Here is a 14,307-nt window from a genome sequence, read left to right as displayed (position 1 = left end):
AAGTCGTGGACTGCACTTCTTAAGCACTGATATTATGGTATACTGGTGATGTACAGAATTCATAAAAGCCTTTATCGACCAGTTCTCACAAGGCTAAGGGGCATTTCGCAGGAACGAAAGCCTTCACTGACCCCGCCTCCATTTATCCTACAGAACACGTCGCCGGAATTACAGCGTGTGTGGCTTCATGGTACCGTACATACAAACGCTGGACATCTTGTACTTTGTGCTGCTGTCAGATCCTCCCATGTGCTTTCTTTACGGATCGCTGCTCTTAAGAGGAATGTGTGTGGTTGTGAAAAAGGATCTGATGGAGTTAAGCCGACATTCATGCTTGCATGGTTGCAAACCCCTCATGAACATGTTATAAGGTGTACATACAGACAGTATATATAGTACATGCTTGTATAAGCTATATTTGTACAGTGGAACCTCTGAAGTCGAAGGAATCGGGATTCAACGACACACTAAACTTTGGAGTTCGAAAACCTCACGAAACCTCAAATAAGGGAACGTCCAGGAATTAACTTTGCATGTTTTGCTTTTTCTTTGGCTTTTTTTGTTTTTGGTTTTGCAACAGTCATTCTAAAAGCAGCAACATTAGCAAAAACAATGTGAGAACGCTGGAAAATACCACTGTATGGAGGACCAAAACTGCCAAAATTAAAAATAAATAAATTACTAAATAAATGAATAAAAATGAAAATAAAAACTGATCTAAAAAAAAATTTATACAAAAAATATATAAATAAAATAAAAACAACCATATATATATCCCTAAATAAATAAAAGTACAAATAAATTAAAAAATATATAAATAAATGTAAAAAGCGAAAATGTATGCATAAATAGAATAAAATATCAATCTATAAATAAAAACGCTCTGCTCTCACATTTATTTATTTCATGCCGCAGACGCTCGGTCAGTTCGAAATGTTATTCAAATGAGGGGGCGGTCCTAAAACTGCCTTTCATTGGTCGAGTGAGCCGTCTTGCATGGAGAGAGCTCCAGCAGTGGACGACTGTCTTTATCTTGTCCACTGTCACCACAACAAGTCGTACATTACACATTGGTTTGCTTCTTGAAATACTTGCGCGATAATCAAGTGTGCTAAAAATGAACCTAATCTAATAGAAGGATGATTGACTGCTGACCAGTAATATTAAATTGCCTGTACAGGTCATGCTGATTCGATTGTGGCACTAATTGTTTCCACTTTCATTAGTTTCCCAGGGGAACCAATCAAAACATCCAAATCAGAGGTGGACCAGCGTTCCAAAGTCTCAAGTACGAGATCTCACCCACCTTGTCACAGCCGTGATCCGCCACCAATGAACAAAACCAGTGAGCAGTCCGACGTCATGCGAAGGCAAAATCGACTTTTTTTTTCCCACTTGATTAGCATGATAATTAGCCACAAGCAGCCTCCATGAAAAGTCACACTGAGCGCCGCCGCCGCCGCCACGCATGAATCATGGAAGACATTTCTTTTTTTTCCCCCTTTCCAATGTATGCGTTTGTGAATGGTGGATGTGTCACAGGACAGCGCCGGGCCCTCATGCATTAACCAGTCTCCCTGCAATGTGTTATTCTAGGTGCAAAGTCATTCACATTCATCACACAACTTGTTCGATGTTCCTGCCAAAGCTGACACATCTCTGCCTCGCCGCCGACTCAAGACATGCTGCAGTACGCTTGCGTTTTTGGCACGGGAGTGAATTCTCCTCAAATTAATTTGTCTCAAATTAAGTGGGATTTTTTTTTTTTTTTTTTTTTTGCCCCTTCCTGCATCTAGCAATGGCATAAAAATGGTAGGGCTGAATGACTTTCAAAAATAAATAGTTGCAATTCAATGAACTCATTCACTGCCATTGACGGCTATAGACATCAAAAATTCATTTAAACTATTTCTATTAGCTATAACATTTTTTCCACTTTGGTTAACAAGAGTGTGAAAACCTATAAAAAAATATTGTACATTTAGAACGGATATAAAATTTGTGATTAATCGTGAGTTAACTAGTGAAGTCATGCGATTAATTAAGATTACAAATTTTAATCACCTGACGCCCCTAATTTTCAATAATCTTTCCCTTTTTTTTAAATCGTGAGTTAACGAGTGAAGTCACACGATTAGTTACAATTAAAAATTGTAATCACCTGACGCCCCCTAATTTTTAATAATCTTTTTCTTCTTTTTTTTTTTTTAAAGAAAAGATTCAAAGGCGTCAGGCGATTATATTTATAATTATAATCATAATTAATCGCATGACTTCACTCGTCAAATGTTATATCTGTTCTAAATGTACAATAAAAAAAATTCTAGGTTTTAATAGAAATAGTTCAAATGCATTTTTGACGTTTATAGCCGTCAATGGCAGTGAATGAATTAAAAAGAAAAAATTTAGAGCATCAGGCGATTAAAATTCTAATCGTAATTAATCGCATGACTTCAATAGTTAACTCACAATGAATCACAAATTTTATATCTGTTCTAAATGTACAATAAAAAAAAATCTAGGTTTTCATACTCTTGATAACAAAAGTGGGAAAAAAATTAAACTAATAGAAATGATGTCATCTTCAGTCGACAGCAAGTGGACAAGTTTGTATTTTAATGTATTAATTGTACATAAAAACAAATTAAGTTACCAAATCAATTCTGGACAAAATATTGACTTTTTGCTGCTGAAAACGGCTCAATGAGTCAAGTTTCCCTCGAAAAAGATATTGCAGCTGATCACTGATTTTGCATTAAACGCAAAGCAAAATATCGGCCAATCAGATTGATGTCAAAAACGTTGGCATATTTTTGCTCCCGCGATGCAACCACCCCTGCTTCCAACCCCAGCCAGTCAAATGTGAAATGAATGACTGTTGCGGGGCATGTTTACACCCCCCCATGATAGTTTTTTTTACAGCGTGTCCATTAGTATGACAGGACATGCATGCTTGCTTGCGCATCAAACTCCAAAGAGAAAGAGCGCGTTCCTATATATGCATCGTGACTCACGTCGGTTCCGGCAGACAATTGGGAACCTTGTGCCGCTTCTTTTTAAACGATATGGCAGCACTTCTTGCACTAAGCTGTCAGAAGGCAGTTTTCCCGACAATGGTCCTCCCCTCCAAGCTGTTCCGGCTATAAGCGCTCATCGCCGCGGTGTGTTTCATCTCGACTCTTGGAACGGCAATAATCGATGTGGTGGCAAAGGAAAACAGGCTGTTTCTCTCGCCGCCCCTGAGGCGCACTACACACACGCGCATCCAAAACAGATTGGGTCTGACAAAGCAGACTTAAAGCGGCGAGCAGTGGTATCTATCTATACAGTGTTCTGGTGCCAGCGTGACCCGCGGCGGAGAGAAGAGACGGCGCCGTGTGTAAAAGGCCACCAGTAGATGCCTTGTTGTGGCGATGCTATAATGAGCGTTTATAACGACTCCTCAGACGACTCTTTGCATAATTCGCCCGACGTGGCAGGCTAGTTGTCAATTCTGCGGCCGGCGATTGGTGCATGTCAGAAGATCGTTTCTGCCCCGTGTTTGCTCGTGTTACAAGAATCAGGATGGCTCGTGTTAGGGGTGTGAATTGCGATTCGATTCGATTAATCCCGATACGAATCTATGAATTGATTATTGCGATTTTTTTTTTTGTTTTACACAAATTTAGAAAATACTAATCAGTAAACTTGTACATGTACACTGTAAGATTTGTATGAAAATGTATTTATTTATCTGAAAATTCAGGTTGCAGTCTGTTTCATGTTTGAACAGCACTGAAATCAAATATTAAGGCTTAATGTTCCATTAACATAACATTCTTCCATGCTTAATGTGCGAATCCAAACCCTAAGTAAGACATTTTGTTGAATGTTCCCCCCAAAAATGGATGTTTAAAAATTGAATCGATTTGAGAATTGCGCGCTGTAACATCGCGTTATATTGCCGAATCGATTTTTTCTAACACCCCTAGATTGTGTTGATACGATTGGAGAAGTCGGCGCCGCTCACATAAAAGGCGCCGAGACAACTCCGAACAGTATCTTGACATTCATTGCAAGATATCACGTCTGAATGTGAATATCCACTATGTGCCAAATATTTGATATTACTTTTTTTTTTTTATACTACCCTCATGCTAGTCAACCACAGACTTATATATGACTGGACTGTCAATAGGACCCTCGCGGCTAAAGCTCGAGGGCAGCCATCTTACGTTGCCACTTTTAGTGACAATCGGTTCTTTTTTGGGGGGCTGAAAACACTGTTATCAGAGTGTGTTTTGCGCTAGGATCCCTGTACGGCGTCACGAGAGCCTCGCAAAGAGCGAACTTCACTATTCGGAGAATATTATCTCAATATTGTGACTCACAAAAATTGGGTTTACATTTCGCAGCAGTTTTTTTTTTTTTTTTCCTGACGGGCTTTACTTTCACTTAGTTGTCGATGTCTCTGGACAACATGATGCAACCGAATCTTTGTTATTATTTTTCTTAGCAATGAAATGGGCATGTAGTGCTTCTTCCAGACTTATTGGTACAACTTTGTGTCATACACGGATTAATTTTCTCCTGAGAGGCAAAAAAAATAAATAACGCGATAACCCCGCAGAGAAACCCATGTATTCAAGTTAGGGAATGTCAACGTAAGATGGCCGCCAGTGGCGTCACTTCGGCATTGACTGTATAGTCAACAGCACGCTTGGGTTGTCAGCCATGTTGGCGTGCTAAGTCGTGAGGTGAGCTTGTTATCTTGAATCTGCGCACCAAAACAAGGAAGGATTCACATGTGTTTTTTTGTTTTGTAATCGATGTAAGGCTATCTCTTCATTAGTAAAATTACAAGGGGGAAAAAAACAGCTTAAAAGCTTATTATGTGGTAGCTACTTTTAGTATGACCTCAATGAAATCTGCATAATTAATTGTATTGCTAATCCCTGCATCTGTATACTGTTTACAGCATAATGTTGGAATATTTTGAAAACGTCGTTAGAAGAACTCAGCTAGTGGTCGCCTGTAGTTGTGCAATGATTCCTCAAGTGGGGGGGAAAAAGGGGGCGGGGGGGGGGGGGGTGGAGGGGTCTAGTTGAATTAATTCCCTTTTTGTTTAGCATCAGCATGGATTCCACTGACCGATAGACAGATGAGAGGACATATGGGTATTAATGTCTTGCTGCTGTCATCCATCTTCTGCAGACAAGCCCTTTAAGTGACTCGACAAGCACTTGCCCCCCAAAATAAAACAATAAAACAGGCATATTTTTCTACCCCACAGAAACTTGATATTAAAGTATTGTTTTGGTTGGGCTTGGTCACATATGAGGTCTTATATGAGGCCCATCATTTCGTGTGTGTGTGTGTGGGGGGGGGGGGGGGGTGACTCACCTTGTGGACCACCAAGCCCAATAATAATCACGATAACAACAATTCTTAAGCCTTGCGATCCGGCCACAGGTCATATAAACTGCAGTGCGGCATCAGTTGTGTTACAACAAGCACAGATTGTCGCGCAAAGACATGAATATTGCACTCGAACCGAGCCAGGCGGGCAGGACAGCGTCACTTGCGAAATGAAAAGGAACACGCATCGACTGCACGCGTGTGCACGTGCGCGTCAGGCATTTAGCACGATCCGGACATGAAATAAGCAAAATATGCTCATTAAAAGTTCAATGCCACTCACCCCTTTTGAACATGTTGCCGATTAAGTGAATCTGCTGCTCTGCCCGCTGGAAATCATCGATTCAAATATTCCAGACTTTCGGAAGTTGATCCGGTGACTCTCCTTGTTTTTTTTCTCTCTTCTTTCTCTAAGAGTCACTTAATTGTCACTCCCGTTGCGCAAGTGTTGCTATTTTCCGCAGAGTTCAACATTGGCAGCTTTGACACCGGGTGGCGACCATCGCGAAACGCGCAGAAATCCCTTCAGTCAGAAACAATGCTGATAACTCCAGGGAAGAGGTTTGGCGACTGAATGCTTCTCCAAATAAAAAAATGAAAAAAAAAAATCAAATCAATCCTCCTTCCGACCAGTCAGAGTCGCTCCAACTGCATCTCCCTCCAAAAATGAATAATTAATTGTTGGGAGTAAAAGCAGCCAAATTCCATGGATGCATCCTTAAAATAAAAAAATTAAAAACATACTCTGATGACATTTAGCCGTTGTGTGTGTGTGTGTGTGTGTGTGTGTGCAGAAGTCTGTGGTCTGTGCGGGTGCATTAGCGCAGCACGCCGTGGCGCTCAAGGAGGGAGAAAGTGATGTTGTGCCACCTCCTCCTCCTCCTCCTCCTCCGCCTCCTCCCCCCTCCTCCTCCGGGCACAGCCTCTCTCACTGGAGAGAGCCAGACAGACACACCAGCAGGGAAACCCACTCATGCGTGGCGCAAAAACTATATTTAAACATCAGCAGAGCGATAATAAGACACCAAGAAAGACACTTAAGGTGTCACGGAAACGGCAAGAAAACTTTTCCAAAAGCAATTACAAATCGATCGGATTTGGAATATGGAATGATTGGTTATTAAAAGCAATATTTGTTTTGTATTTTGTATATTTACAGCTAAATTAATATGGTAATGTTGATGAATTAGGGTAACCGTTGTGTCTATTCAACCGTAGATTTTCTCTTCGCTGGCCGCTTCTGCTCATCGATGCTCGACTCAGTCCAATCCGATGCTCTGTCATCGATTGCTTTGGCCTGGCTGTTTCCTGTTTTGGATTGTAGAGAAAACATGGCGGCGCCCGCGTGTGACGTGCAGCTTGCTCCTGTCAAAAAGACCCCAGCAGGTAATTGCCAAGTTTTTCTTTTGACATTAATAACACGAATGGCGGATACATGTTTAGGGTGTTTAAAGTGCCTCGTATGTAGACGACGGAGTTTACGCAAAACCGATACATGACGTAACGCAAGGTAAACATTCGACTCTGGAGTGTTTAAAATGTATCTGGGAGGTAATTGTGAATAACTGTTTCTTTTTAAAAGATGAGTATACCGTTGGAGACATATATGAGCGTTGGCTGGCATTTAGTTCTAAGCGCTCCAAAATAGCTTTTGTTAACGAGACATTGACAAAAAGGAAACTCGGCGGATTTTAACGTCACACTTTGGTTTCATACCATGTAGAAATAAACAAAATAGGAATGTCTCAAAGTCACGATTTGTTTTAGTTCCCGAGTTCTTGTCATTTGGAGCATCTGCTGATGCTGCTGTAGTTAAGAAAAAAAAGCTCTACGTCCAAAATGTCTCAGTTGTCTTGTTGTGAAACCAAATAAACAGCATTTTTTTTAATAGCACACCAATGGTGAAGCACAAAGTAGTGACACAAACAAATTACATTTTAATTTCCTGTGTTGAATGAACAGTCTTAAATATAAAATTACAGAAACGCCACTATAGTGTAGTAACCAAATACAAATCTTAAACGGTCAATAAAATCATTTTCACACAGTGTGCCAGTGTGACATATCAAAATAAAAGTAGCTCCTTAATTCCACTATTTTCACATAAAGTCACAAGTTAAACCATCCCATCTCAGGGTAGTATGCAATAAAATATATAAACCAACCTCGTCAAGTATTAAAATGAACAACAGATATTTCACATCCACGCAAAATGCCCGATGTAAGACATTACAAGTCGCTGTTGTCACTGTCCCCGTGAACAAGTAGGTGCACGACAAACTGCTTAATAAATAGTAGCTTGAATAAATTAAAACAAATTCATCATAATAATAAGTAATAAACATTTTTGTGGAATCCCAGCATCCGTGTGTTTGTAGTTCTCTTTTTCACTCCACCACACAAACTCAAAACTTTGCATTGTGTAATATAAAACTTCCCGACATTCCATTTGGCCATATATCTGAGTACCTCAAGATTTTGTCGGTTTCGAACCTTTAAAATGAAAAGAAACCCCGACTGTCATGACAAGTTTGCTCTATATTATCTATTTGCTTGTTACTAACATAACATTGAGATTCATTTTTCAAAAATCATTTCCAGTTTAATACATTTTGTAAAAACTTTATTTGGATGTACGCCGCGTAGTGACGTAGAATGGCGTTCCTAATGTAAACAACATGCGATCGGTAGAGTCACCCCCCCCCCCCCCCACCGTGCTCTGTCATTCAACAGACGCATTCAAGAGTTTTGATCGTTTCTTTAGGAACGCTACAGACTTGCTTTTTTAAATTTATTTTTTAAATTTTTTTTATTTGTTTTTATTTTTTTATTTGTATTTATTTTTTATAGCCATTCTACACACATATATATATATATATATATATATATTTTATTTATTTAATTTTTATTTCTTTTAACTAGAAACTTGTTCGTACCTATTGCGTGTATACTGTGGTGTGTGTTTATTCTTTTTGGTAGGACTAATTGAGGCTACTGCGCACAAAGATTACCTCGGGGATCAATAACTTGTTCTGTTTTTTAAACTGTGCTTTTCATGCATTGGGCTACACATCTTTCTCAAGTCAATTAAACACGCAGGCAATTAACAATAACTGTTCAGTGAACAGATGGAAAGACACACAAAGCATTTGATCTGAACAAAACGGCAGCAGCGGGCTTATCAGAAACAGCAATAATCATTCTTTAACTTTTAGCATACGTATAATCAGGTGAAAATTATGAAAGATTTTATTAGTGGCGAGGGTTTGTAAGCTCATACATGAAACTTGAGACACATTTTGTTTTTGTTTTTTCACCAGATTGACTGTTCTTGTAATGAAATGTTCTTTAGTGCGAGGACCTCGGCGGGTAGCCAATCAGATTCCAGATGAAATCCTGCAGGATCCTGAGCTGCAGGAAGCCATGAAAGCCTTACCTGCCAACTACAACTTTGAAATCCCCAAGACGGTGTGGCGAGTGAGACAAGCCAAGGCGACCAGAGGTGAGCTCAGCTGCACTGACGCCATCCTTAACGCTTGGCATGTATTGTGCCCGTTACAAGCTTGTTGTGATGGGACAAGTCACAAGCCGCTACAGTAAACTTGCCGATTTGAAACCAGCCATTCAAAAACTCACCTGCTTCAAGTTTGTCACTTTTTTTTTTTTTTTTAGTTTTCAGTTCACCTTGCATGCCTGTTTTGAGGATGTGGGAGGAAGCTGGAATTGCACAGATGGCAATGCAGTTGCTTTCAAAAGGCTGCTACCCCGTAACCGCTTTTGCTGTGTGTCTTGTTTTTTTTCTCTTTAAATCAAACTTCAACTTCCCTCTCTGAAGCAAGACAACTCGTCACCTCTGTTTCCTTCTGTTCCTCTTTACGTCCATCTGTTCCTCTGGCAGCCGTGGAGATAAACCCCCATACTGTTCTTTTCAAGTGGCAAAAGACCACAAGTGACTTTTATTTTGGCTTTCACCTTACTGTATGTGTATAATAACCACGGGCAGGATAAAGTCAAGCCTGTGAATCACATTTTATTTTAATTGTGTCTTGTTTTATCACCTCTGACCGGGTTTTCATTTTCAATTTCCTGGTTGCTTTTAGAGCCTGCCTTTTGGGTGAGAGGTGAGGTACACCCTGGACTGGTCACCCGTCAATCGCAGGGCTCACATAAGCAAAAACCATCGACACTAGGGCTGCACAATATATCGGAAAAAATATCGATATCGCGATATTGGAACATGTAATATGCATATCGCAAAGAAATGAAACACGTTTCATATGGAACTTTATGCTTTTATCTGAATTTGACCAGTCAGCCACTAACTAAAATGTCCACCGCAATCCAATAGTTAAACATTATCGAGAGGTAATTACAACTAATTAAACAAGATTATATTGAGTTTGCTTATTTTGCTGCATGGAAAAAACATTTTTTCCATTAGATAATAAAAATGTCATTTCTTTAGGCACATGTTAAATATCGCAATAATATCAATATCACTATATTCAGCAACTATATCGTATGATTTTCCAATATCATGCAGCCCTAATCGACACTCATGTTCGCACCAATTGGCAATTCACTTGAGGCTTCAGTAGGGCTGTCTCTATATTCAATATTTTTAAAATCGACTACTGTAGCCATTATTCCATCAAATAATCATACACAAATACATTTTTAGGGATAACTATTTACTAGCCAATTAGTGTTGTTTATTTAGTATCGTTTACTCACTAATAGTGTTGTTCCGATACCATTTTTTTGGCCCCCCAATACCAATTCCAATACCCAGCTTTACTGTATCGGCCGATACCGTATCGATGCCTTGGGGTTTTTTTCAACGTGAAAAAGCTGCCCTGCCATTGGTTCAGAGCATTCAAGGGCCAATAGGATATCTTGGCTCGGCATGCAGTGAACACGTCACACATGCTGCATCCAAAGTCCTATATTAGCGTCGAAAATAGTGGTATCGGCATGCTACTTGTTAGCACTTGCCGATGCCGATACCACTGTTTTAATGCAGTATCGGGTACGGTATCAGAACAACACCACTGATTAAACAAAACCAAATAAACAATGAGTAAGCAAGAGGAGAGGGAATGATATCTCGAGCGCCACTTGGGGGCGGATTCATGCAAAGTTTCTGAGGCTGCATGTTAAACAGGTTATTCATAATGCGGTTGCAAATAAAGTTTTATTTTTTCATAATAGATTAAACTGATGATTCAGTTACTGGTTTGGTCCAATAAATGTCAGAAAGTAGGGAAAAATGTTGATCTTTGTTTTCCAAAGTTAACCTTTTCTGATTAAAAACAAAATACTATATAAATATTTATTTAATAAATATTTACTTTTTAGAGGCCGAAATAGTAGGATTTGGACAATTTTAAGTTAAACAATGGCTCTAAATGTCAAAATTATTGTAATTAGATCATCAATTACAGTCATTTCCGGACTATAAGCCGCTACTTTTTTTTTTTACTTGCATCGACCCTGCGGCTAATACAAAGGTGGGGCTTATTCCATCAGATCACAAGGGGGAGCACTATAAAGGAAGCGCAAGAGCGTCAGGCAGAGCAAAACAAACCAAGTGAGCAGCAGGAGAGACAGAACGAGAGCGAGACAATTTGCGCCCTCATTATGGAAAAGAAAGTAGCGGGAACCATCGGTGCGGTCACATTAAAACAAATGCGGCTTCCAGTTGGGGTGCGCCTTATAGTCCAGAAATTACTGTAGTTGTCTATTAATCTGTTGATCGTTGCAGCTCTTCCTGTGAGCATAATGAGGATTAGTGCCTTTGAAAATGGATGACTGTGTGTCACAAAAATATATTTCCATGGCCCTGCTGTGCTTAAGAATAAGAAAATAACCGAGCAGAAATATCATAATTTACTTGATGTGTAGAGGCAATATTGCAGCTAAATCAATATAGGAGAGGAGTGATTGCCTATTTGAGAATTTTTTTTGCTGGCGGACCCTGTAATAGCTATTTGCATTGCCGCAGGTTTCCAAGGGACGAAATCTTTCATAAAATTGTTATGTTCTTCCAAAAATCCCATCCGACCTTTCCATTTTAGTGTTAGATATATAAACCGTTACCACCACGTTATGGACATCTATTATTGAAGGTGTCTTGGTTTTGGGGTATCTAGCAGATCACAGTTTTATTTGGATTTTGTAATATTAACATTTGTGTCTTTTATGGCCGTTTGGATCTAAAACGGATTCAGGGTTGAGTGAGCAAAAATGTCATCGTGCTTCATGCATGCGAAACATCGAGTGTGCCTTAAAAAATAGGACTATCAAATCAGACAGGCAGAGAAAAAACAATGAACTCATCTAAAAAAGACATGGGTGGGGCCCAAAGATGGCCAAAAAGCGGAAGCGGCCCTGAAGTGTCTCGGCATCCTTGAAAACCTGCCGTCTTTCCCAGGGAGACTTGTGGAACGCGCTGGGAGTTGCTCACTTTTCCAAGGTCCTCGCGTGCGCTACTCAGGCAGCCAAAATGATAAGCTCGCTTGGCAGTCTGGTCTTAAATCATTCCTAAGGCTAAAACACAAGCAGTGTGATGTGGAGTTGTTTTTTTTTTGGGGGGGTGCTTTTTAGTTGCTTTTCTTTTCCTTTCTGTGATACATTTACTTTCATGCTCCGTTGGGCAAAACATGGCAGGAAAGAATAGCTGCGATGATGAGATTGTTTTCATCTTAAAATGTTTCCGACGACGTTTGAATGTGGGCAGCAAAAATCCCAAAGGCTGTTTTTACAGATTTTCTTAAGATTTCCCAGCCTATTAAACAAAAACATGTTTTGAATCTCGATTGGCATTTTGGCATGTCACATTTGTGAGTTCTCTCTGTGTGATGTTCATTTAGTCACGCATGCTGCAAAAATGGCACAATCAAGCAGTGTCTCCATGTTGTTTATGTTTCTTTTTTTTTTTCTACTCACCATGCTCTTGTGTTACATACCATAGTTTCATTTGTTGTGCGAGAAATTCGAGAATATAGTCAAACTTGGTCTCTTATATGTGATTCCATATTATTATTTATTAGATATTTAGCCACTTAGCTTTGAACTATGGGTTGTGTAAGTGGAAGGGCACCAGCGACCTCTCATCCAGTATGTACAATAGATGTGACACAACGTCTCCCCCCCCCCCCCCACCACAGAGAATCCTCAAAACAACCATCAACTTTGACTTTGACACAGGTTTTTTTAGTTTGTCCTTCACTCCCCATAACGTATTTATACATTTTTTTAAATGTTTTTTTTTATGCAGCCTCTGACCTGAAGAGGTCGCTTAAAGCAATGGTAGTCATTAAAATGATGGCCAACGGGTGGCAGCAGAGTATAAGAGATCAGCCACGGCCATGTTGCAACAAGCTCTTTTCTCACCAGGAATGTGAATATTGATGAAACTTAGCTATATTCTAATGCTAATTGTTGCAAAACGGAAACAGATACAAATATACTTTTTTTTCCTTTTGAAAGAAGAGGCTCTAATCTTCCTTTTGCTAGGTTCCATGTTTTATAGCAATCGAACATAATATTCTGTGGGCCTTGCAAAATCTGTCAAAATCCAGTAAAACAGCCGAGAGCGAAGGGAGTTGCTTCAGGGAAAATGGCTGGGAGTGAATGAGTTAAAGGGCTTAGGATACTTCATTTAGTTAAATTCCAATTCCAATTCTTTAGCATGTTGTATAAAACCACACACACAAATTCATGCCAGTTGGGGCTTTTACATTTTTGAATGAATTTCTGATTAATATTACATCTATCTGAAGGAGCCGCCATTTGTCTGCTGTAGAATGAATCTAGCCCAGCTGCCCTCGAGCTCGCATTTCGAACATCGTGACCAAACCGGAAAGTGGATTTACCGTGTGTGGTACGATGACTAGCATAACTACAGGTTCATGAAATGATTAGGGATGAGCGTGTACCGATACCAGGCATCGGCCTTATTTCAATGTATCAGTACTCGCCACCCTCTTGTGACCGTTTTACGATCAGGAGCTAGAAATGAGAAGGATAGAAAATTGCCATTAATTTCATGCGGTTTTATGGAAAAATTGTCATTTTAAAAATGATCTGTCATTGTTTTTTGGGAACATTTTATGTAGGTGCTAGTAGACTGGTATCAGTACAAGTGACTATACTAAAAAGTTGAGTACTTGGTCTGGTACTAGTCTGAAAAAAAATGGTATTGATGAGCATCCCTAGAAATGATGGTTTGAACCAAAAACGAGCTAACTTTAGTTAAACTAAAATGCTAAATGCCAAAATGGCGGCCCCGAGAGGGCATATACATCATATTATTGCAAAACAACAACAATAAATAAACTGTTTAATACCCCTTTAACCAGGATCAGCTTTTAGGTGTTTTGGGGGTATGTTGCCCCCCCATCCCCCCCAAAAAAGATTAACATGTTTGAGTGATGATAATAAATGCTTTCCAAGAGGAAAGTTTTGAAATTTGTCACTTGATCGGAGTCCTGCTAAAGTCTTCTGAAACCCGAATCCACCAGCATCCCCTTCAGCCTTTTTTGTTGAAGGATGCAAAGAGACGGCGGCGGCTCTCTGCCTCCGTCAGCTGCAGCGAGGGTGCGTTCGGAAACCTTTCCCCACTAATAAAACCGCCCTTTCCCGTGTAATGACCTGTCTCTCACTGTCGGCCTGCGACCCCGAAACCTTTCCAGCGCTACGCCGCGCTCTCCCCACTGCTTTCAGCTCGGCTCCATCCATCACGCCATCTATCGCTCCATCTCATTCTTTCCTGGTTTAATGCTGCCGCAGCCAGAGTGGTGGCGATTCTTACTTTGGCGTGCGACAACAACGGCGCACTGCGGTGGCTGTCGCTCATTTGCAAGTATTCAAGTATAACAGAGGCGACGGGAATTTTTTTTTTTTTAT

At 40.0% G+C, this 14,307-nt stretch overlaps 2 protein-coding genes across 5 annotated transcripts in view; one reads left to right on the top strand and one right to left on the bottom strand.

Annotated features, from left to right (window-relative positions):
* The window catches only part of rtn4rl1b (reticulon 4 receptor-like 1b), a 160,068-nt gene extending 153,837 nt beyond the window's left edge, over nucleotides 1-6,231 (bottom strand). Inside the window, exon 1 of the mRNA XM_077566303.1 lies at nucleotides 5,681-6,231. Within this exon, the coding sequence (XP_077422429.1) occupies nucleotides 5,681-5,693 (13 nt within the window). The 5' untranslated portion in view covers nucleotides 5,694-6,231. The remainder of the gene's footprint in view (nucleotides 1-5,680) is intronic.
* Nucleotides 1-14,307, top strand: part of dph1 (diphthamide biosynthesis 1) — a 241,276-nt gene that overhangs the window by 159,475 nt on the left and 67,494 nt on the right. For 2 of the 4 annotated variants that reach the window (XM_077566298.1, XM_077566299.1), the window contains exons 6-8: nucleotides 1,227-1,345; nucleotides 6,616-6,783; nucleotides 8,750-8,899. In XM_077566298.1, coding sequence (XP_077422424.1) covers nucleotides 1,227-1,345; nucleotides 6,616-6,783; nucleotides 8,750-8,899 — 437 coding nt within the window. Of the gene's footprint in view, nucleotides 1-1,226; nucleotides 1,346-6,615; nucleotides 6,784-8,717; nucleotides 8,900-14,307 lie in introns of those variants that run through there. The other 2 variants (XM_077566300.1, XM_077566302.1) reach the window with 2 other exon arrangements.

This window comes from Vanacampus margaritifer, chromosome 5 (assembly GCF_051991255.1).
Source record: "Vanacampus margaritifer isolate UIUO_Vmar chromosome 5, RoL_Vmar_1.0, whole genome shotgun sequence".
Lineage (NCBI taxonomy): Eukaryota > Metazoa > Chordata > Actinopteri > Syngnathiformes > Syngnathidae > Vanacampus > Vanacampus margaritifer.
Note: the sequence above shows the minus strand (reverse complement) of the source record. Positions and strands in the feature narration are given on the sequence as shown.